General features: G+C 34.6%; 1 protein-coding gene and 1 pseudogene across 1 annotated transcript in view; both read right to left on the bottom strand.

Moving 5' to 3' along the window:
- Positions 1-6,653: 6,653 nt before the first annotated feature.
- The window catches only part of LOC120183349 (DNA-damage-repair/toleration protein DRT111, chloroplastic-like), a 30,930-nt gene continuing 11,184 nt past the window's right edge, over positions 6,654-26,399 (bottom strand). Inside the window, exons 2-4 of the mRNA XM_039188065.1 lie at positions 21,382-21,385; positions 8,884-9,754; positions 6,654-7,251 (exon numbers count right to left, since the gene is read on the bottom strand). Coding sequence (XP_039043996.1) covers positions 6,955-7,251; positions 8,884-9,744 — 1,158 coding nt within the window. The 5' untranslated portion in view covers positions 9,745-9,754; positions 21,382-21,385 and the 3' untranslated portion in view covers positions 6,654-6,954. The remainder of the gene's footprint in view (positions 7,252-8,883; positions 9,755-21,381; positions 21,386-26,399) is intronic.
- LOC120183334 lies at positions 17,848-26,189 on the bottom strand (annotated as a pseudogene).

Raw genomic sequence — 26,399 nt, 5'->3', positions numbered from 1 at the left:
TTATCTGGTTTTACTACTCAAGAAGATATACAATATTTATGAATGAAGATATTGGCAGGATTTTGAAATGAAGTGTTTATGGGATTTTATATGGGCGTTTTTGGTTATTTTTGTAGAAATGAAGCCATTTTCCATGCCTACCTGCCTATTAAGCATATAACTCACTCACGGGCTTTTACATCTATGGGGCACATTACATACATACATACATACATACCATGTATGCATATGCAGACGGGACATGTAAAAATACCCTGTTGTGTTAGTGTGTGAGAAAATCGAGGTAATGATTTTTAAAGGAGTCCATGTTTTCGTGCATTGCATTCAATTGCCTACTTAATTTTACTTTATATATATATATATATAGATACATATTGAGGTAAAATATGTAGAAACTATAGAAAATCAGGTATGCTTTCATATCAAAATATTTACAAATTACAACCTTTTTATAGGTTAGATCCTAGAGTTTTTACTCCTATTAAGTTGCATAACAAACTACAAATTTACATTTCAAACTAACAAACTAGAAGCTATCTACAAATAACAAACTAAATCTGCTCAGACTTATCTACTACTCACACTTCCCCTCAAGTTGATAAATATACATTGTATAATCCTACTTGTAAGTACAGTCATCAAAATTTACCTTTAGCAGTGCCTTAGTAAGCACATCAGCTAATTGTTAATTAGCGGAAACTTAGGACAGATCAACCATTGACCTCTGAAATGAAATGCCTATCAATCTCCACGTGTTTAGTTCGATCATGATAAATTGGATTCCTAGCAATCATTATGGCAGATTGATTATCACTAAAAATGCAGAATTTGTCATCTTGACTCAACTCCAATTCTTTAAGTAGTCTCAACAACCACATCCCTTCACACATTCTAAGTGCTAAAGTTCGGTATTATGCTTCAGCACTGCTTCGAGAAACAACAGTTTGTTTCTTGCTTCGACAAGTTACTAAGTTTCCCCATATAAAAGTGCAGTAACCAGTAGTCGATCTTCTCTCAATCAGCTCCCCAGCCCAGTTAGCATCAACAAACACCTTTACAGTCCTATCTTCAGATTTTCGAAATATTAAACCATGGCTAGGAGTAAACTTTAAATAAAGTAATATCCTATGGGCAGCAGCGAGTTGCTTTTATCTAGGATCGGTCATATGCTAACTAATAGCATTAACAAGAAAATATATAGCGGGTTGTGTTAAAGACAAGTATATGAGTTTACCAACCAGCTTTTGGTATTGCTCCTTGTCCACGGGAATCCCCATTTCATCCTTCTTCAACTTCAATCTTGTATCCATCGGAGTAGTTGCAGGCTTACATCCTAACATTCTAGTCTCAGTCAAAAGATCTAAAACATACTTTCTCTGATTACTGATAATCCTTGAACTTGATCGTGCTACCTCCATACTTAGAAAATATCGTAATTTTCCCATGTCCTTTATTTCAAACTCATTGTTTAGTAGCCATTTCAACCTGCCAATCTCACAAACATCATCACCAGTAATAACAATTTCATCTATGTAAACAATTAAAAAAACACGTTTTTTATTAGGTATTATTTTCACAAATGGTCAGCCTGGCATTGCTTATAATTGTAACACCCTAGACTAGTACGACACACAGTCGACCAATTAGGGTGCTACACGGAACCACCGAAGTGGCTAACCAACATTTTCTTACTTTCTCTGACTTTAAAGCAACCATAAAATAAAAATAAAATATAATAAAAACTTTACATTGGGGAGCTCCAAAATAAAATATTTACATTATAAAATAATGCATACCAACTTTAAACTGAATCTACGATCAACTAGACAATAATGTTTACAAATATACATGCCCTTTAAAAATGCTGAGACGTACTCTGATTTGGTCTTCATTCACTATACAACTCCTCGACTGCTCAATCTACTAACCTGCCAACGAAAACATCCGAAGGCTGAGCTAACTAGCTCAACGCCATAATAACAGCTAAATCATACTAACTGTATATCGCTAAAAGGTTCAAGCTATCAAGTCTACCGCTTTTCTTTAGTGAGTATACTGTATACTCACTCTATACTCTATAGTATACATCATGGTGCGACTGAAGATTTTGTATATTGGAGCTCACATACCCCTCTAGTTTACCGAGGATGAGGCCCTCGGAATCTCTGAATCGAACACTACACCCTCGACTAACCCACCCCTTGCGAGTGTCAGGCCTTGGCATTAGTTAGTCAGCTTAAAGTGCCTTATGCACTCCCTAAGGATATATCCAGACTGAATTTATACTTTCGACACTGCTAGCTTTTCTAAAAGAACTCGGGTGTCCTGATCGTTTCCAGAGCATTCAAACAAGGCTAGTCTTATTTCATCATACTTTATCTCATTTTTATGTTTGAATTAATTTTACTATTATTTTCACTTGTAGTCTTATTTGAGAGTAATTATAAGTTTTTGGGAAACCTCACTTGCTTTTATAACTCTTCTTGAATTAAATCCCAAAACATAACCCTGGGTATCGATACTGGCCTTATAGTATTGATACCCTCTCTTCAGTATCGATACCATACCCAAAGGTATCGATACCCCTTCTAAAATGCCTAGAAAGAAAAATGAAGTATCAGTACTCATATGGGAGTATCGTTACTGGGACCTTGGGTATCGATACTCCCTAGAGTACAAGTACTAAAAATGGCTACTAGAATCTGATTTGCAAACCCAGTATCGATACCATCCTATGCGTATCGGTACCAACCCTATAGCATCAATACATATCGATACTCCCTTTAAACTTAATAATTTTTTATATTATCTAAAGAACAATATCGATATTAACTCATACAATATTGATACCCCTGTTTGAAAATGTCTTATTTAGGCTCGAAATGGCCTCTCAAACTTCCCAAACTTCCTACTTAGATGTTTCCCATTTGTTATTAAGTCTTATTTGATCATTAGGGGTCATAAGAAGGCTTTAATACAAACTAACAACATAATTTATGAAATCCACCATGAAAACTTACTAAACATGCCTCAACTAACTTTCTAGCTAAAACACATTTATAATGATTTAAAAATGGTATAAGGAAGCTGTGAGTGTGTTACCTGACTTCTGGGTTGCTAGAATTTCTCTCGAATCAAGTAGGATTCACTTTCTCCTTACCTCTAGCCCTTGAAATTTCTCCCTACCTCTAGCCTTTAAACTTTTTCCCATCTCTTTAGCTAATCAAATATAAGAAACGGGTTTACTAACTTATCTAAAGCTTAAAACAAGGTTAAAGATACTCCAAACAACTCAAATTTACTAAAATAAACTTGAATCCTTTGATTTTCATAACCTTCCTAAAAACCCATTTTTGAAACCATGTTCAAAACTTGATATTAGTGGCTCAAATGGAGCTTGAAGGGTGATGATTAGGATTCTTACCTTGGTTGCTCCAAACTAGACTTGGAATTCTTAAATCTTCTACCTTTGCTTGCTCTTGGAAAGGAAAAAGGAAAGAGAAAATGAGATAGTTTTGGGAAGCTTTGTTTTCACGTGAAAATCACTTGGTTTAAGGGGGTTTTATCCTTTAAAACAAGCCATAGGTAAACTACACTTGTGGTCCATCAACTTTTAAACCCAACTTAAACCACCACTCAGCTTTAACTTTTGGGCCTACCTTAGGCCCAATACTCATAAGAACTGGATTAGGAAATCTAATGGGCTTGACTTACGTGTTTGGGGTTGACCAGAACTACTGACCCAAAATTTGGGGTATTTCAATAACCATCCTTGATAAGTAACTTTGTAAACCGATTAAACCAGGCACGCGGAGACTGTTTAAGACCATGGATAGCCTTTTTTTTAATTTACACACCTTTTGAATCTCTGAAGCCGTTTTTAAGCCCGAATAAATCTTCATGTAAACTTCTTTCTCTAACCATCTATTGAGTAAACATTCTTTATATCTAGTTGATAAAGACCCCATTCATTATTGACTGTCAGACTCAACAGAACACACAGTGTTTAACTTAGTGACAGGTGCAAACGTCTCCTTGCAGTCAATCCCATAGGTTTGTGTGAAACATTTTTATACAAACCTAGCTTTGTACATTTCTACAGTGTAATCAGAGTTATACTTCACATCAAACACGCATTTGCAACAAACAAGTTTATTTCCTTTTGGTAAATCGACCATCACCCATGTGTGATTCTTTTCTAGAGTTTCAAGTTCATCATTGACGGTTTTTTTCCATTTAGGATCTTGTAATGCCTCCTCTATGGTTGTTGGTATTTGCTTTTCGTCCAAATTGATTGTAAAACTTTTAAAAGAGGATGCCAACTTCCCATAGGCAACAAATCTGTTTATTGGATGTTTAGTACACTATCTATCACCCTTCCTTTTAGCAATAGCTAAGTCATCATTATTCTGATCAAGAGAAGAAACAACATTACCTCTGTTTTCTTTGGATAAAACTGGACTGAGTATCAATTCTTGGCAAGTACTAGACTGAAAAATAACCTCCAAGACAATTTTAGGTCTTCTTGTATAAGCAAGGATTGGATCAGTGGAAGCTTGAGTATTTGAAGGAGTTGTTGAAGAAGGTTTAGAATTCATTAGAAATAATTCAGTAGGTGTAGGTATGGAGGTGTTTAGAATAGAAGATGGCGAAAGTTTTGAGGGTACTAAAGGTAAATGAAAATGATTGTAATGTGAAACAATTTCATCATCTTGAATGGTTTGAGAGGGCTGGAAAACACCCATATTCTCCCCCTAATTTTAAGCTAGCTCAAAAATGGAACTTGTTCAAAAAAGGTGAAATCCATGGAAATATGAGTTATGAGAAAAAATAGAATAACATTCGTAGCCCTTCTTTAGTGAAGAATATCTTAAAAAGATGCATTTAATAGATTGAGAATTCACTTTAGATCGAGTTAGACTACAAACACTCGTAAAGGAAGAGGGGATGACATGGGTTTGAAATTAGGATACAGGACCAAAAAATAGATCGAGGGGTTTGAAAATTTAGAACTTTACTAGGCATGCGATTAATTAAATTGGTTGCAGTTAAAAGTTCCTCACCCTAGTAATGTTTTGTAATATTAGAAGAAAACAATAAAGCTTTAGCGACTTCAAACAAATGTCTGTTTTTTTTCTTTTTCAGCAATACCATTTTGTTGAGGAGGGTCAACACAAGAACTAATTTGCACTATCCCCTTTTCTCTAAAACAAAAAAGCTCCTAATGTTGTGGCAAAAGACTCTCTCCATTATTATATTGAACAATTTGTATTTGACTTTAAAATTAGGTTTCAACCATATAATAAAAACGTATGAAGACAGTGACAGTTTCTGATTTTTCTTTTAGTCAGTAAGTTCAGGTACTTCGACCATGATCATTAATAAAAGTGATAAACCATCTACAACCATTAATATTCTTGACTTTAGAAAGGCCCCAAATATCATTATATATTAGGAAAAACTGTTTAGAGGACGCATATGTAGAAGCAAGATAATGGCATTTTGTGTGCTTAGCAAGTTAGCATATTGAACAATGAAAAGTATTTGGTTTTCTATTAATGAATAAATGTGAGAATAACTTGGCTAAATAGAAAAAATTAGGGTGATCCAACTGAAAATGCCATAGCAGCATATCATTAGACTTTTCCGAAGCAATAGAAAAACTAGAGGAAAAAGAACCATTAGGATTATTTGGAGAAGATGAAATCTGCTGTGTTTGAAGAGTGTAAAGTCCATTTGGTTGTCTAGCATTGCCAACCATCCTCCCCGAGTTCGTTGCCTGCAAAATACAAATTTTATCAGTCAATGTGGCTACACAATTCAAATCTTTTGATAATTTACTGATGGAGGTGACATAGAGAACATCATGTAAGATTATGTCCTTATCCACAAAAATCGAACTACTCCCTGCAATGGCAGACAAAGAACCATCTGTTGTAAGAATAGAGGACCGAATATGTTGAAACTGAAACTCATCTTTATTCCCAGTCATGTGATCAAATGCCCCCAAGTTAGGAATCCATGTTGGAGTTTTCGTTTGAAGGGACCATCATGTTGACAAGTAGCAAGATTGGAGGTGACAGGTCCAGAAAATTGACGAAACAACTTTTGAAGTTCTTCAACATGCTGATTGGTAAAGATACTCATTTTGTGACATGTAACAAAATTAGGTCAGAAATACCATCAGAACCCGAAACAGGTTCTGTGATAGAGTTGCTATTATTTGAAGATGAGTCGGACATCGTTAGGTTGAGGAATCGAAACCTAAACCGATACCATGTAGAAACCGTAGAAAATTAGATATATTTTCACAGTATTTTTTCATATCAAAATATTTACAAAGTACAACCTTTTTATAGGTTAGATCCTGAAGTTTTACTCCTATTAAGCTGGATAACAAACTGTACAAATTTAAATTTCAAATTAAAGATAATATCTAATCCTAACAAACTAGAAGTTATCTATAGATAACAAACTAAATCTACCCAGACTTTTTATCGGTTACTTAACTATTTAATTAAAATATTTATATTTATATTTCATTACTGTTAAATATTAGAGAGAACAAAAATGTGATTTGACATGATAATAGTTTAAATCTCAATGGAATCTGTTTTGTTCTAAATGGAAAAAATTCAATAAATGTTCCCCCGGATATAATAACAGTTTAACAATATATCAATAACTTGAAAAAGTAATCCACAGCCCTAATGAAATACAGAATGACGCCTAAACTTAAACTTACGACTACCCCATGCAAAGTGCTGGGGGTTTAGCACTACAAGCATTCAATATGAGACGTCTACATGAAACTCGACCTAATTCAAAGTTCGGATGCTACTAGCATCCATGTCATGATATAAACAGACTCCAGTTCGAGACCTCATTCTCTGCTATTAGCATTACTTGGAAACGTAACAGTCCATTGACCTTCTCTGGGACTTTAATACTGCATCAAGAGAAACCTGGAATTTCCCCCGGCATCGGAGCCAGCTCATTCTTACTAAATCTCTCTTCGTCATAAAAGCAAGCTTTAACAACCCTACCCCCAAAAAAACGACCATCGAGGTCAATTAATGCTTTAGTTGTTTCCTCTGATCTCTCAAACTGAATAAAGATTCTGACGGCTTCATCGACTGGGAAATTTGGCTCTGTTATCTCAAATATCAGAACTCGGGTAACCGTTCCATACTTGGCACACTCGGATCCAACCTCATCTTCTAATTCATCATCTACCTCACCGGGGCCAACCTTCAAAAAGTTAATAGTTAGCCACTCTCACTATTATTGATTGTAGTCATTAAGACAGCAAAAATATATATCCTCTGTTGTCCCATATCCATGTCTAAAAATATGTCAAACATGGATCTATTAAGAAAACCAAAGAATTGGAGCAAATATAGTTCAAAATGACAAGGGACAAAACTAAAGGAAGATTAAATAAAACATAAGCAGCACTGAATTACAGACAAAATTAGGGGATCCACAACCAACATTATCATTTCTACTAAATCCTAAAAAAAAGATACCTTTTATCTCACTAATATGAATCAATGCAATGCAAGCTAATCATCAAGTTCATAAAGCATCCAAGGCTTCACCATAGCTTGGTATAAACAATTGATTTTTTCGTACAAAAAATAAAACCAAAAGAACAGAAACTCTAGCAGTTAACATAAGAACCAGATAGTATCTGCTATTCCTGCAGAAATTCTTGGTGGAAAGAATCAATGCATTTGGTAAAATATTTAATTCATAATTACAGATGCAATGATTGTTCCACTCCATAGTTACTAATAGGACAACCCAAGTTAGAGGACTAGAAACCAAAAGAAAAGAACAAGAAACACTTAATCTTCCTCCTCAAGCAGTCTCTTGCTAGGAGAGCCTATGTGAGGTATATAATTAAAAGTATATCAGATTGAAACAAGAAAAGTCCAGGAGTTAGTGCAATGCGGCAAGCAATGAAAGGACTACAGGGAAAATGACGATAGCTACAATGTGCTATGAGCATCACCTAAGACCAAAGAGAGCACCTTATAACAATATTCAACCAAAGAGTTCAAGTCAAAATTGTATAACAGCAACTTTGGCTATGTTACTAAGAATCTTCATTTTTCTTGGAATACTCATATCCGACACAATGGACATGGCTTGGAGATATTATTTTCCAGAACCCTCCAAATAAATGAAAAACTTGAAAAAATTGTTCAACACTTAAACCTAAGTCCAAGTAACACAGCTAGGAAACACACTTTGAGCAGTGAAGTGCAGGTAAAACAAGGACAAAACTGCAAGAAGCAGCCTCAAGAAATTTACAGTTCAGAAAGGCAATCGTCAAAAACTGCAAGCAACAGAAAGCATAAAAAAAGGATATGCCAGAAATCTATGCTATGTCGACTCTTCATTTTTCACAAAATACCCATATCCTACACATTCGAACATGGCTAATGTGCAACTTATCCCCCAGAACCATCATGGAAATCTTTTAAAAATAATATAACCATGAGTCTGAGCGGCATAGACAGAAAACACACTGTGAGCAGCAAAGTTTAAATTGCAACCAGATATGATAAGTAAAACGAGGACAAAATTGCAGGAATGAGCCTAGAGGAATTTACAGTTCACTCACTAATCACTATGATCAATAACAGAAGCATCAAGAGCTTCAGAATATTAGGATATACTAGGGAGCTATGTACTCCGAGTCTTCATTTTTTCAACATACTCATATACGATGCATTGGGACATGGATTACGGATGACATAGGTGGAAAAAACACATTTGGCAGTGAAGTTTAAATTGCAATAAGATACGGCATGTATGTAAAACATGGATAAAAAGGAGCATCTAAAGGAATGGAGATGAAGAATTAGGCATTACCATGTTCCTAAGCAGCAAAACACGAGTAGGGGGGCCATTGAAACTAACACTCTTAACCTTCTTGTCAGGCTTGGAAGTCTCACTGGCATTCACAATTACACCAGCTCTCCTATCAGTCTTCTTGGCCATCAATGGCGTAGTAATCCCTTGCTCCTTTTTCCCAAGACCCTGGCCTTCTTTCCAGCCCATTTTGGCCATCATTCTTTGGGCGGCAGTCATCTGCCCGCCAGCCCCAACTCCCAGTCCACTTGTCTCCGACTTTCCAATAGTGAAACCCTCAGCTTTTCCCGGCGGCGGAGATGGGGACCTTGGAACCCCGCCGCTCATAGCCGCACGCCTTCTCCAAGCTTCCTCGCCTGAAATATTCAGCCTTGAATCATTTAAATCTCTCTCTCTTTCTCTTTCTCTTTCTCTTTCCCTCTCTTCTCTTTCCCTCTCCCTTTCCTCCTCTTCTCTCCGCCTTCTCTCCAATTCCCTTCTCATCTCCTCCTCCATAGCCTTCCTCTTCCTCTCCCTCCGGTATTCCTCGTAGTCATTGGGCCTGGCCGGATCATACTCTTCTATTACACTGGAAGTGACGCCCACAAGTGCAGGCTGTTGTTGCGCCATACAATCGGTTGACATCGCCGCGGGAGAGGGTGAGATGGAGGAGGGAACGGAATAAGGGGTGGTTTTGGGAACGGGATTTTTTGGTTTGTTTTGAGATCTGAGGATGGTCTGCGGCGGAGCAAAGCCGGAGAAAGGCTTGCGGAGAGTCGGAGGAGCCATCTTCGTGCTGCTTGACCAAACCGTAGTGTTACTGCTCGGCTGGTTATCCTCATCGGACGGCGGCGGAAGATCTCCGTACAACCCACCAAGCATTTTTTTACTCCTTAACTTTTCCCCGTAGAATAACCAGAGATTCAGAAAGCTAAATTGCTATGAAAATTCAATAATAAAATACTACTATATAATGTTTTTGGAATTCAAGGCAAATAAATTAGATTTTCAACTCTGACGAAGATGGGTATCTAGGCGACTTCGTTTCGTTAATTTCTTCTTACTACTTCAATGTAAATTAAATAGGCAATTTGACCTAAATAACACTCCAACAACAACGAAGTATTACATGTCATACACCATTTCTTTAAATATTATCAATCTATCATTTTTTTCTGATAAAGTATAGATTGAGTCACGTTTTCACAGGGTTTTATCTGAACTGACGTTACGGTAAAAAAAACGTAGATCATAAAACGAACATTCGCTATAAAATTTAACACGTACATGGAAGACGCGGATCATGAGGCGGCCTTCCATTATTCATGAATTATTGAGCAATCTATTATTACCTAAGCTAACTTTTTCAATCACCCTCCCCCTCCCTTATAAATACTTCTGAATGCAAACATCAAATCACACTGAAACTACTTTCACATTATTCTTTCTATCAAGCTAAATAGATTTTGTTATAGTTTTTAGAAGATAAAATTATTTTTTATTATATTATATTCATTTTATATTTATTTTTTGACCAAATTTTATTATACTAATTATTTTGTATTATTTTTTACGGTTTTAAAATGGAAGGCGAGATTATATCTCGAGACATTTTTCCAACACGATAACAATATTAAATTATGTTATTTAAATTATTATGATTTTTTAATTTTTTTAGCATTAGTTTATATTTTATTTCGTATATTATTTATTTAATTAGGTGTATTCGGCTATTGTTTTTGCATATATAAGACTCTCATTCTTTCAAGCTCTTAAACTAACAAAATGCGGCGTATTTCAACTATTATTTACCATGATATAGAAATTCGGGAAGATGAAACCAACGTTGTCTTCGCATCAAATCATTCAGTCAGAATATCCTTCAAGAGAAACATCACTCTTGAGGAGCTGATCACTAAAATTTCAAGAAATGTTTATGTTGGAAGTACTAGAAGACTATACTCACTTCAGTACAGATTTCTGACTACACTATTTCCGTTAACTTATACAACATTCGAACTCTCTAACGATGACAATGTTTCTATGATGGTTGATGCTCAGAATCAAAATTCAAACGTTGATACACAAATGTATGTCACATTTATTGAAGTGTTTATGGTTCGTGATATGTAATTATGCTCCCACTATGGGCTGACTCAACAAGTTGATAGCCCAACTCAAGTAATGCGTAATAATTTTAAATCGTCAATGAGAAATCCACATCCTGGTGTCATCCCATCAAGTTCAATAGGGAGACATTCATCAACAACTTGTTACGATCTCCACCGAGGTGGCTCCACGAACAATTCATATGGTAATGTTGAATTATGTTTCGATATAAAAAAATTTAAGGCAAAATTTTTTTGGACTTGAATTGAATTTATTCAAAGTTTTAAAAAGGTTTCAAAAATAATTCAAAGTCCATTAAATTCGGATTTGAGCAAAAATGCTAAAGGGTGTAAAAGTGCATCCATGCACCCTTGCAGTGCATCCATGCACCCTTGCAGTGCATCCATGCACCCCTGCAGTGCATCCATGCACCTGCCACTAGTGCATCGATGTACCATGCAGTGCATCCATGCACCCCTGCAGTGCATCCATGCACCTGCCACTAGTGTATCGATGCACCATGCAGTGCATCCATGCACTCCATTTCGAATGCACTTAGTGCATCGATGCACCCTGCTGTGCATCCATGCACGAAGGTTGCAACGGCTAGTAACGGCTAGTTTATTTGAATTTAATGAAGGGGGTATCAATGCACCTTGATAGTGCACAAATGCACCATGTTATGGGCAGCCTTTTTGAGTAGAAAAATCATCCCCAAACGGCTTCAAAATATCCCCAACGGCTATATACAACATCAAACACATTCCAAGCTATAAATATAAGCTAAGGACACTTGAAGAAGAGAGAGAACAACTATTTAAGCAATCAAACACAAGAGAAGAGTTTTTCATTCTTATTTCATCTTTCTCTTGTAAATATTTTGTTCTTGTGAGCTCAATCTTGTAAACACATACCTTAGAGAGGTTTTCTTGTTTACTTATTTTATCCTTTTGTAAAGGGGAAAGGTTCTATCTTATCCCGTGTAAAAGCTAGGGAAAGGTTCTAGTTTAGCCCGAAAAAACTAGGGAGTTGTAAGGTTATCTCTTTGTCCTCAAAAGAAAGAAAAAATTAGTGAATTTTTTGGAAAATCCTTGGTGAGGAGCTAAGGTAGTGTACGTAGACTTTGGTTTAGAAAGTCGAACCACTCTAAATCTCTGTGCAATTTTCTCTTTTTGAATCTCCTTACTGCCTAAACTCAAAAATCGTTTCGACCCCTCTTTGCAAACCGTTCTGGTTGTCGAATCGAGCTTCCGAAAATCTCAACAATTGGTATCAGAGCCTAACTCGTTAAGAAGTTTTAACCACCTTGAGACGATCCTCGAAGAAGCTCTACCAATTCCCGACAGAATCGAGAAGATGGCTTCCACCTCCGGCTTGTTCCACATAGAAGACTCCCTACCAACGGACAAGCCTCCATACTTCAATGGAGTCAACTATCATCATTGGAAGAAATTAATGAAGGTATTCATCTAATCCAATGATCTTTATGCATGGGAGATAATCGAGAACGAATACTCTTCTCCAAAGAAGAAGGAGAAAAAGCGGAGTGACAAAGAACGGAAGAAAGCTCAACTTAATGCCTAGGCCATGCACATGGTGTTGTGTGCATTTGGTCCTGAAATCTATGAAGGAGTTTCTTCATGTTCAAGTGCCAAGGAGCTTTGGAATAAGCTCGAGGAAATCCATGGAAGCAAGAAAGAAGAACCAACAAATGTGGTGTCTCTAATGGCTTGTGAAGAGCTCGAGGTATCTTCTAACTCAATTGAATTTAATTCATATACGTTTGATGAGTTACAAGATGCTTTTAATAGGTTATATTCGAAATTTGAGACCATGAACTCCAAATATAAGAAAATGATTTCAAAATTTAAAATCGAAAATGATTTTCTTTTGAAAACAAAAATAGATTTTGAGAGCCAAAATGAAATTTTGAAAAAGATTTAGAGCTTTTAAAAATAAAAATTGAAAGTTTTGAAAAAGAAAATTTTGATTTAAAAGTTAAGCTTGAATGCTTAACAAAAGAAAAAGAAATCATTTTAAATAATTCATTTAGTTCAATAATGACAATATGCTCACATTGACATTATCATGGTCACAAGGAACATACTTGTCCTTTGAAGAAAGGAAAATGTTTTAAAATTAGGCAAGTATGGGTTCCGAAATGAACAAGGGGCATTGAAACTAACGTTTAAGGATCCAAAGCAATTTGGATACCAAAAGCTACTTAAATGTCTCTTGTAGGTGCGTGGGAGCAATGGTGATGAAAGTGGTGATATTCAAGATGCTCTAGCCACACGTGAAAACGGAATGGGTAACCTCTAAGCTTAATACTTTTAATTTTGGATATTTGGTTGCTCATTTATTTTTAAGCATGCATGAGTTTTGGATTTAAATGATTATGTTTTGTTTTAATCTCATGTATATTAAAAACAATTAGTATGATGAACATTTTTAATGATTTAATGATTTTACATAATTCTTAGTTCATCATAATGAAATTTTGGTCAAAATGGGTTTTAATGCAAATGATATCTCTCTAACAATTGATATCAATTTTTCAAAAAATTTGATTTTACAAATTTTAAAATTTTGACCTAAATTTAAATGTTTGTGCATGTGATTTAAATGAAAATGATATATCTCTAACAATTGATATCAAAATTTTCAAATGCATAACATTTTTGGAAAACTTTATGCATATGCACTTAATTTCAATAATTAATATTGCATAAAGTATTTTAGACTTGGATGTATTGAATTTCATGAACTACTAACATGTTTGTTATTCTTTGTTGAAATTCAATTTTGTTTAAGTGTCAAGTTCTTAAAGCTAAATTTTGTTTGGAAAGCATTTATTGAGGGGGAGCTTTGATTTTTCATATGAGTTTTAAAATGTCAAATTTACTACTTACTCTCCAAAGTTATTTTTAACTTAAAAGATTGAATTATTTTTTATATAACAAAAAGGGGGAGAAGTTTGGTTTGAAAAATTCAATTTCTTAATGAAAAGGGGGAGCTTAACATTTTCATATATTTTCAAACAATTGGTAACAATTGATATCATTTTATTAACAATTGATATCTTTTCTCAGTAAACATTTTATTAAGGGGGAGTTTTGCCAAAAACAATTTTTCAAATATTTTGTTATATCAAAAAGGGGGAGATTGTTGAATTATGTTTCGATATAAAAAAATTTAAGGCAAAATGTTTTTGGACTTGAATTGAATTTATTCAAAGTTTTAAAAAGGTTTCAAAAATAATTTAAAGTCCATTAAATTTGGATTTGAGCAAAAATGCTAAATGGTGTCAAATTGCATCCATGCACTCCTGCAGTGCATCCATGCACCCCTGTAGTGCATCTATGCACCCCTGCAGTGCATCCATGCACTCCTGCAGTGCATTCATGCACCTGCCACTAGTGCATCGATGCACCATGCAGTGCATCGATGCACTATGCAGTGCATCCATGCACTCCATTTCGAATGCACTTAGTGCATTGATGCACCCTGCTGTGTATCCATGCACGAAGGCTGCAACGGCTAGTAACGTCTAGTTTATTTGAATTTAATGAAGGGGTATCGATGCACCTTGATAGTGTGCATCGATGCACCATGTTATAGGCAGCCTTTTTGAGTAAAAAAATCATCCCCAAAAGGCTCCAAAACATCCCCAACGACTATATACAACATGATAACAGATGCAACTGGATGGTTCGTGTATCAAAGAGGAAGAGGAAAACAATATATAAGAACTAGCTGTATACAAAGGTCCTCATACATGATGTGCTAGAGGGATCAACCAGGACTATCCCAACTTGGACTCCGATATTATCAGTTAAACCATTATGCCCATGTTCAAAGCAAGCTCCCATACAGCTATTGCGGTCTTGATTTCAGCTATACAGTCTCAATATTGGTACATCGTATCCTACAGGAAAGCATGGAAGGCAAAGCAAAATGCCATTAAAAAACTTTACAGCGAGTGGGATTCATCTTACAATGAATTACCAAGTTGGTTTAGGGTAGTACGCAGACTGAATCCTGGGACAATAGTGGGCTTTGAAACTTGTCATGCATACCACAAAGATCGAGTTCTTCATGATCGATGTCAATTCTACCGACTTTTTTGAACTTACCCATACTGCATTAATGTTGTGAAATACTATAAACCCGTGTTTCAAATTGATGTGACATTCTTGTATAGAAAATATAAACAAGTTTTGTTATTGGCAGTTGTCCAATATGATAATTTCAATATTCTTCCAGTTGCTTTTGCCCTTGTTGAAGAAGAAGATACAAATTCTTGGATTTTTTCCTCAAAAACTTACGCTTACATATTTTCACGAGGGAAAAAATATGTGTCATTTCAGATCCCAGAGCTGGGATCAAAGCATCAATGGAGTCTTTGTGTCCAATGTGACAATCACCCTATGTCCAACATCGATATTGTATCTGAAATATTACTGCAAATTATCATGGAAAGTTTAAGAAGAATGATGAGTATCAATTACTTGTGCACATGGGTATGTCACAATGTCTAATTTCATTTCTCGATCATTTTCATTTTTTATGAGAACTTAACAGTAAGTACTACATTTGACACTCAAGTTAAGAACTATTACCTCAAACGTTTGAGTCCATGATTGAAGATATACGAGGAAAAAACAAGCAATGGTACAATAATATTAGCCTCATCAACAAAGAAATGTGGGCAAATGCATACGATGGTGGATATCGATATGGACACATGACGACCATCTTGGCTGAGGCTATCAATTCAACCTTAAAGGGGGCGTCATTTACCAGTAACAACTTTGGTTAAAATGACTTATTTTCGTTTGGGAGCACTTTTTGCAAAACTCAAGGACAAGCTTTAACTTGGATGCAAAACAGTCATACTTATCACCTAAGATTAGTTGCAGATCTACAAAAAAGAATTACTGCATCAAATATAATGTCTGTAACAAGCTTCTCTCAAACCTATTAATTATTTCTTGTCACAAAAATGCCACGACCTTTTCAAATGATTGAAGTTAACTTGTTCAGAGTTAATCTACAAGATAAGTGGTGTGATTGTGGGTTTTTTCAAGCTCTGAAGTATTCATGCTCCCATGTTATATTAGTTTTCTCTTATACCCATCAAGACTATAACCATTTATGGATCCCGTATACCGACTTTCAGAAGTATTTTAGGTATATAAATTTGAGTTCCCCCATAGGTAATGAGAAAGACCTAAATGAGGTTCAGAATTGGCTTCCAATTGTACCAGATATGTTCTTATTAAGAAGATATGTCGTCCAAAATCCACTCGAATTAATTGTGATACGAATATTCGAGAGATATCCAAAGAAAACAAAAGATGTGGGCGTTGTAGAAACCTAGGTCATAATAGGAAAAAATGTACATCTCTTTTATTATCACGTAACCGTTGATGCTGTGACGATGTGATTGTTGTTTATGAAGCCTCAATTTGTGTTATTTCATTTTCGTTTACTTTTCCTTAATGTGTTACTCAAGTGAAAATTAATTAAAAACATTACAAACTAAATAATAAAAACAATTAAATACAAACATTAAATACAAATGCTACAATTCAAACAATTGAATAATAAAAAATTAAGAAACAAAATAAATAAAAAGTCCATAATTAAATACAAACATCAAGAAACAAATAAATAAATAAAAAATACATAATTAAATGAAATCATTAAGAAAAAAAGTCCATAATTAAATAAAAACATTAAGAAACAAATAAATAAAAAAACAAGTCTATCGATGTCTGCGTCTTGATGTGTTCCACAAAGCGGTGACTGTCTATTTCGATGAGGATTTTTTATATAAGTTGCTCTTCCTCCTCATTCTCATCATCATCAGCAACAGCAGTAACAACTACATTTTGTTGATGAGGGACGAATGACAATGTAACACCTCTATAGAATAAGAACCCTGGAGGTGTAAGACTAACCATCCCATTGCTCATAGAAAACTGCAAAAATTGTGAAAACATCTACATCGATGAATGCGAAAGCTGAGCTGAAAATGTCTGTGTTTATGGTGAAGCATTACCCGCCAAATAAGCAGCATATGAAAACACGTTGGATCTAAAAGAATGAGAGTATATCCGTCATGAGGTATCATAAAACCTTGCGGTGGTAGCATCTGAAATGGCTACGGTGGCATATGAAAAGGTTGTGGAATATAAATCGTGGCTACTGTGATGGTTCTGGTGCTACAACTGAGGATGAGTCGGAAGCGTATGTTCTTCATCGACGAGTCGGGGGACGATGATGCTGTGACGATGGACGTTTTTCTTGACGTCGACGAATGCTTCTGCCTCGTGCTTCTTCGGAAAGTAAACACGACTTCCATTCATGTTGAACCACTGATAATATTCATCTAAAACCGAATAATGATCCACATAAATCGACTCCTTACAGGGAATGAGTCCACGTTGGTCCTCCCAGATCATTACCCACTCGATGTGCTTTATCAGCCAGTTGACTTCTTTTTTGCCTCGTCTATCGATGTTATGCATATTGTCGAGATTCCTAGGTGCTTCAAGAATAGATTGTACAAAACCAAATTGGCGGAGCACATGATCAATAGGAGCCACTCGACCATAGCATAACTTATCAGATGGATCACCTCCATCCATACATCTAATGGGTCACTCAAGTGAGGTGAGATACAACGTCTCATTTCTTTAGTAGAATAAGGAGTCCATTGTAATTAAAACAAATATATACAATTCTTATCAAAATAATATTCTAATTATATAAAGATAATTAAAGGTAAAAAATAAAATATAAAAACATACCTTTGTACTAGCCTTTTGATCAATAAGTATCCGAATTTCTTCCAATTTGTTCGATATATTACAATGATCTTTCCTTATAGTTGACCACCTATTCAGTGTAAAAAAATTCATTATATACTAAAAAAACTATTTATATACAAACTCAGTATTGAAATTACCTCAACAATAACGGGAAGACTAACGGGTTTTTCACGACCGGACATAAAAAGGGCATGCGCTACCACGCTCGTGATTGCAGAAGAAGGAGACATCCGCCGATAGCATTTTTTTATTATCAGTTGCTCAATATATTTCTCTACACATAGATGCCAAAATCGTATAGCCCAAATGAATGAGCTGGCAACTCGAAAATCTGCATATGATGCAACCACATACAATGAACTTGGTTGCGAGATTTATCGGGCATCAAGATCCATTATATGAGTTGCAATATGCAAGCCTGAGAAAATATTTGAGCATGTTCCTCAAAACAATCATTGCTCAACCATTAGAAATTTCTAACCAACCATGATAACAATATTTGACCACCGTTGAAATTAAGCGGGATACCTTCAAGATACTCATCGTACAAGGAATAACAATCACCATCCGCCACACCAAAATAACATCCCCATCTACCGAAAGCCCCAAATATAAGGAAACATCTTCCAGCGTAGTAGTGCACTCCCCACACAGAAGATAAAATGTGTGTGTCTCTGGTCTCTACCTCTCAGTCAGTGCAGAAAGAAGGTTGGATTTAAGATTACAGTGCCCTTCATATTTCGCTATGTAACTGAATTTAGCCTCAGGTAAATACGGTCAGATACGACTTGATATCTCTAATTTAGCATGACGAATAACTAATTAAATAAATAGTATACAAATTAAAATATAAACTAATGCTAAAAAAATGAATAAAACATTCACAATAAATAAAATAACATAATTTAAAATTATTATTGTATTGGCAAAATGACTTGATATATGATTATCATCTAAAGCAGCAATCGACCTGCCATTTTGTAACTACAAAAAGTAATAAAAAATTAATACAATAAAATATAATAAAATAATAAACTATTAAATGATTATAATATAATAAAAAATATAGCTTCTAAAAATGATAACTATATTTACTTAAAACTTGATATAACGATATATAGAGGGAATAAATAGAGTGTTTTTTTGTGTGGTATGGTGTTGGATGAGGGGGTATTTATAGGGGCAGGGGGTTGGGCGATATTTAAGGCGGGACAATTGGATTTAAATGCAAGACACTGATTAGGATATGCGTCTTCCGCCACGTGTCTGATTCCTAGCAAATACGTGTTTTACCACCGTGGTGCTAGCTCGGATAGAACCCCACGAAGGCTTGGATTATGATGCCCGACCGTAGTGCAAGTTAAACAAAACCTTAAAAAGACGCACCTCAAGATCCACGCTTTGTCATAAAAAATGTGTTAGATCGATAATATTTGGAGAAATGGTACCTAACAAGTAATATTTAACTATTAAGGTAATTATTTTTATTAAATTTCCAATTAAATACTATGATTTACATATTTTTATACTTCAAAAAAATCAAACCAAATCAAATAATTTAGCTAGTGATTATTTGTTAAGAAAGTATGAGTAAATTTTAAAATATTTATTTTCAGATATAAAATATACTTTTTAATGAAAATTTTCAACAAAAATGATATAACCTCAAATTTAAATTTAATATAAAAATAAATGTCTAAATTATATCTAAAATTGACTTCTAGTGTATAAAGAGTTTTCATTAAAAATATGTGCCTAATATTTTTTCTTACACTTTTAGGTGTCTACCGCTAAAAAATTGTTAAGTAACATGTGTCACGTTCAAATTTAAAAAAAGAAAATTCTATAGCGCTCGACAAACGACGACAAATACCAATAAATTAAATTGTAAAACACTAAAAATATAAGGTACTCAACGTATAATTATATTTTAGCTAAAAATGTAATCGTACTTTTAAATAAATCACAATTTTAATTTAATTTTTTTTAATATTTGTTTTTATATAATTAGTTCAAATAGTAATCTCAATTTATAAAATCCTATTTTTTAAAATAAGCTCTGATTCTCTCATCGACGCTCTGTTGCTGTCGATTTTATCTTTCTCTTTCGATCGAATCGTTGTTGTCATCGTTGTTTGCGTAAACAACTCGTTAAGGTAAGCTAGATTACTTTTATTTTGATTCAAGTTTTGTTTTTCGTCCAAGTTGTCACTAAAGGGTATCAACATTACTAAAAAGGTGCGTTTAGTTTACGAAATATAAGATTATCAGTGGAAATAGGATTACCGGCGTGAATAAGATTACTGAGAATGTTGTATTTTTTGTTTGGTTCGTTTAGCAGGAATGTAAAATTACGGTGTTTGGTTAAAAGAATAAAATATTATTGGAATATATATTTTACCAAATTGTCCTTATTATATATTTGTTTTTTAACAAGTTGAATTCTACTATAATATTATATTAATTTATATATTTCTTTAAAAATTTTAAATTCATAAAATTTTAATTTTTTTTACAAAATTGAAAAAGATAAATAGGTTTAATGAAAGGGTAAAATTTTATTTTAACCCCTGAACTTCATATAATTATGGATTTTTTTGTAAATCTAAAATAGTTTAATAATAAATTTGTAATTTAACCTTCGTAGAATTTTATTATTCAACGATAGAAGAATGATATTTTTGAGGAAAAAAATTAAGGGCATTTTAGTCCAAAAAGCCGGTAATCCTACAATACCTAAGGGAATAGGTAATCACATTCCCGATAATATACCCCAAAATACCATTGTTAGTAATAAAAGATTGTCGGGGCTGAGAATGTTGGCCAACCAAACGAGAGAATGAGATTTCATTCCCCGATAATTCCAGATTACCTGAACCAAACACCCCTCAATGCCATATAAAATGCCTGGCTTAAGTTATTTGCCAAGGCTGTAACATCATAATCCCTATTCTGGTAATCATCACTATCTCTCCTGTCTTGTAATGTAGTCGGCCTTCTGTTAAAATTGATCAAACCAAATAAAACTCGGAGAGAAGAAATGTCATAAATAATATATCAAACAAAAGAGTTAGCAGGTAACAACTTGAAGAATCTTTCTATGCATTTTCCTTTCAGTGTCTCCATTTTTTGGCTTGCAAATCAACAATTCAAGTTGAAAAGACTCATCCAAAATCATGCCCAACACTCAAAATCATTCATGTTTCCAGGTTTGGTGATTGATTTTAAAAAGAAAGGCAAGTCGTTCAGTGATAAAAATATTAAAACCAATATCCTAAGCAGATCATAACTTCACAAGAGTTCATTTATAACCATCCAGCGATAAAGAAAACCGACCAAGAACACACCCAAGTGACTACATTAAAACAAATGTAATAATTATCCAGAACAAATATACACTGCTCAGAAAGATTAATAATCAGTGTACCTAAAACATTTTAACATTTCAAAAAGCTTTCAAAATTCAGTTTAAGGGTTCAAAGAATCATTCTATTTTAGAGTTGAAAATAGGACTCCATATGTGTATACATACATCACCCATGCTTTTTCTTCTCTCGTACCATCTGTTTACACTTCTAATTCTATATATAACTTGCCCCTCAACCGACTCATTATAAGAGAGTAAGTTCTAAATATAGGCTAATGGAGCAACCGAAGAATTTCAAAGCTCCTAACAATTCAGACAAATAAGTTTGCCATCATGAACAACTTGCATAGGGATACTGACCAGAAAAATAAGGCTTATGCAAAAATTATTTTCAAATCCAACATTATATTGATCTCCAACCAATAAATTAATAACCGTTCTTCTAGCTTGTTTAATTTCATTAACCTTCATCCATGCCATTTCAAAACAATAGTGTTTATTGATAATATTGCAGAACCGTTCTACTACAATACTATCACCCTTCTCCAACTATAGTAAGTGACCATTTAGCAGGTTATACATTTATGTCAATGGGGATCAACACAGCCATAGGGACAATGGCGATATCAAGGTTCTACCTTGCAGAATTTTAGTTCAGTCATGCTGAAAATTTCAATTCATACAGAAATGGCAATTGTAGATGACATCCGCATAAATGTGAAATAAAACAACAGTCAGAGAAAGATGACATACCCTCAAGCCCACTGGTACACATTTTCAATAACATTACGCTTTGATAGAACATTCTTCTGCCAATCAATCCATTCACTATTTTCCTGTCAAAGAAAAGCAATTAAGAACAAGGCCATTGAAACGGGAAAAAACATTTTGCATCTGGTATTCTGGTAGCAATTGATAAAACTTTTCGGTTTTCCTCTTAGATCAGCCCAGAGTTTAGAACTTGGAGATCTCCAGGTTCAAAGCTAGGGTAAACGAGAGGAGTTAATGACATGGGAGAAGGCTATCTCCCAATACTTGAGCTTTTTCAAAGTTGACAATAACTTTTTCTACCGGCGACAGTGTTAAAGTAAAATGGTAACTCTTTTTCCTTTATACATAAAAAGTTACCTATTACATCAGTTTTTTAGCACTTCCATAATTATAATTTCATGAAAAAATTTCTCATATTTTTCTGGAGGTTTGCAATTTGGTATGTATTTTGTTTCAGAATCCCATTTCTTTGTCCTCAGCTGATAGAAAGTTCTTAACCTAAATATTGTTTATAGTTCTACATTTCATGCAACTCCTGATTATGGATGATTAATGTTCGTCCCAAAATCAAATGCAAATGCAGAATTCTTATTGAATAGATCGGATGTTAAATATCACTCAATAGGAGAAATCAAGGTCTGCTTCTGATTCTCAAATCAGAAATTTAAGACATTTCAAGTTCAATTAAGTGTTGTAAATTGCAAAACTACACATAACACCGAAAAGTGAAAAGTAACTAAGAAAATGAAATGAAGGCTGTAGGAAAGATTTAAAACCTGTAGATATGCCTGAATTTCACCATTGCTATTTCCAAGCTGAACAAGTTTGTTACATATACGAGTCAAGTGACCAATATTCCCTATCTTCGGTGGTGCTCTACCTTCAGCACTAACTGTTGGCTGCAGGAGATTGGACCAAAGGAAAACCAAAAACCAGTTCAGCATTAAAATAAAGATGAGAGCGGGCAGAAGGTAAAAATTAACAAGTTCAAACAATAAAAATGTAGAACAAAAGAATAGGCTACAGAACAGCTCCTCCAATAAGATGGGATAACTACCATATTTGGATCAGAAGCTAACATGCAATTCTTTTCGGATTCAAGTATTTTTTCCCAAAAGGTTACATTCACGAAGAAGATTTTCTACAAGTGGAACATTTTTGCTCTCTAAACATGACAATATTATGTTCTCCACAAGATGATGTAAGAAATTGTTGTATGGATACCTGCATACAGAACCAGAAGGAATGAAAAATAGGATCCAATCGGCAAACATATCACTGAACAGAAGGAATCTTAAACTTACTCAAAGAATAAGTTCAGAATTCTTTGCACAGCACCTAGTTGAATCAATTCCTTTTCAGCAGCTTCACTTCCAACCATCAGCAAGACTGAAATAAGCTCTACAATCTGGAGAATCACATGTAAATTATAAATAATCCCATCAGGTTTCTTGTTGTGCAATTAGTGATCCATGAATAGACCCGTAAGAGGATTGGTATAGAAATTATGAAGTTCCCATCAGCTAAAGCTGAGTCATGCAGGAACCAAAAAGGAAAAGAAAGATTCAATCCTCAAAATCCACAGAAAAAGTAACTTTAAAAACAAAGTAACTTTAAACGGTGTTTCCCAATTGGGGGCTGTAACTTTCCATAAGTTGTTAATAAGGTTGTCTCTGATGATGAAATATCCAAAAGCTTCAGCAAATTACCTGCAGCATGTTGACATGATTTATTAGTTCTCCTGTGAGATAACATTGATGTATAAGTTCAGTCAAAATGAACTACTTAAGCATCTTAATAAATTATGAAGAACAGACAGGTCAGAATCCCCAAAGTACAAGGCTACAAGCCATATTTGTTTCCGGAAGAGATAAGCATCTGACACATTCAGATACATATCTGACATAAAGGGACAGATCCGAGAAATGGAAGGGCATGGCAGTGAAAAGGACAATAAACTGTAGTAATCCTTGATTGGAAAGAGAAGCTGTGTTGTGGATTAGATTAAATTGAATATGCAATACAACTACAAGAATAAGCATACAATTGAAAAGTTCATATACAATTTTTTGTTGCAAATTACTTGTATTTTTATCTAAATTAATGAAACAATTTTTTATTGCTGTATCCCACGGTATTCTATCCTAATTTTTTAAAGCTTTTCATATCAGCTTTTCCAAATTGTGTCATACCAAGTCCCTAATTTTTTCCAGTGATTCCTATGTCATGAGGAAATAGTGGGATGCAGATGCTTTTTCTTCCTTTCCCTCTAGTAGTTGAGAATATGCTTCAAAAGAGTAACTCTAAGTGGAATATACATATAACAAGAAATCATATGCTATGAAAATAAAGCCACTGTAACCTATTCAGTTAATTCATTTTCCAACTACGAACAAGGTGAGTCTGCAAAAGGATTTTGTCATGCAGCTAATAGTAAATAGAAGAGATGGATTCACCTAAATTCTCCAGCATGCCTTCAACTGTCTTAGGGTTTGCAGATATTGTTGCACCTTGAGAGACTTGGTGGTTGTACGGGCGATAAACACCCAATGTTAGAGTCTTGGGATCTAACAAATATATGGACAGTCAAGGAATTGACCAAAACAGATTTTGGTCTCAAGTCTTCCAAAGCATGACGAAATAATCTTCCTATGAAACTTCAAGAAAGCACCGGAAAAAAACACCAGAATTAGATAATTTATAAGTCGCCAAGTCGGAGAACACTTTTAGCAAATCTAATAGAAAAAATGAGAGGGAAAAACAACACTTACTTTGGGCCTGAAATTTTGGCAGCAAGACCAGGAGGAGCAAATCGTGTTATAGCGCATAAGGTTTCAGCTGCATTTGCATGTACCTCAGCAGAATCCTGTAAAATACATTTTAACAAATTTCAATGAAGACAGACCCACATTTCAAAAACAATAAATGAAATAACACCTTAATCACATGCCCTTGATAAAAATGAACAGTTTCACCTTAATCACATACCATCTCTATCATTCTTAAATTGGTATTCCTACATATGAACTACGTGAATAGAACATGAAATTCAACACAAGGAATAGTAAGTTTTAAATACTGTCAAAAATGTGAAGTAGAATAAGATTTAATAATTTGTTATTTCTTCCGCGCATTTTTACAAACATATCTTAGTGTGAGTATACATTAGTAGTTCCAAAAGTGCTCTGAAGTAGAAGACAAGAAAATGTTCGCATTTTATCACTTCAAATATAAGCCATTATTTGATGCTAACATATTTTCAACCTAAGGCTCCTCACTTGCATAAGGGTGGAACTGTGGAAGGAATAGAAAGTGTCAAATACTTGGACAAAATCAGAGATAAAATCCTAAAAAAAAGGAAAAATAAAAATGAGAAGATAAAGCCAGGGCACAAGTTAAAGAAAACATCCACCTAGCCCACACATAAAGGTGAGGAAGAGAAGTAACAACCACATTTTACCAAAGTAGAAGAAAAGTACGTATTTTGGTATGCTCAAACAGTTAAAGGCACTTAAAGTGCTGAACTTGTCCACAATAAACTCCAATATATTTGTATCCTCTATCCATTGCATTGACTCCATGTAGTTAGTGTACATATGCTCATCAGCACCAATCAGACGTATTAAAACCTGCTGAATAAAGAATTTTCTCACAAGCTAACTAAAATCCTCTCAGTAGGGTCAGAAGTGGCAATCCAAGGTCAAATTTTATTTAATTCATCCCAAACAAAAATACTCTGATAACATTGAATTTGGTAGATAAACCACATGCATAAGAAATCCCGATTAAATGAGTGCAGAGAATAAAAAGGGTAAAAGAACCAAAAGCTTTTTATAGGTCCATGTACGTTTGTGTGGGGGGGGGGGCGAGAGAGAGAGATGCACTAACCTCCATTATGGAAGTTATGCCAATCGGGTCAACTACCATCTCAACAATTTCCTGATGACCCTGCACAGCATCGGGAAGGAAGCGAATCAAGATCAATGATATAATGGTAACTACAAATCCAATTCACAACAAGACCGGACAGAGCATTACAAACAAAATAAGCACCAACAACTGCAACACAACCACGTAGGTGATGCTAGAAAGAACAGCGAACTGCCACCAAAATTCAGCAAGCTGATATTTAGAATCCTCTTCCTAATGAGGGAACATATATATTTTAGGGGGAAACCATGAGTTTCCTACCAATTTGGAATGTGCAACAGGGAAAACACCTCCAATACTTAAACAATCATGGACAAAAGGTTAACAATACTACAGGTATTCAATTGAACTTAAGGATTGAACTATATTTGAAGTTGATTTTGAGTGTCTAAAGATATTTTTGCTCAAAATTAGTGTCCAACATTCTTCTTGTTACAATTTTAAGTGCACACCACTGCCACTTTGCATATATCTTGGTGGAGTTACGAATCATCCCAAAATTTCAATTAAACTCTATCGAA

Source organism: Hibiscus syriacus, unplaced genomic scaffold (genome assembly GCF_006381635.1).
Source record: "Hibiscus syriacus cultivar Baekdansim isolate YM2019G1 unplaced genomic scaffold, ASM638163v2 tig00112758_pilon, whole genome shotgun sequence".
NCBI lineage: Eukaryota > Viridiplantae > Streptophyta > Magnoliopsida > Malvales > Malvaceae > Hibiscus > Hibiscus syriacus.
This window is presented reverse-complemented; position numbering and strand designations above follow the sequence as displayed.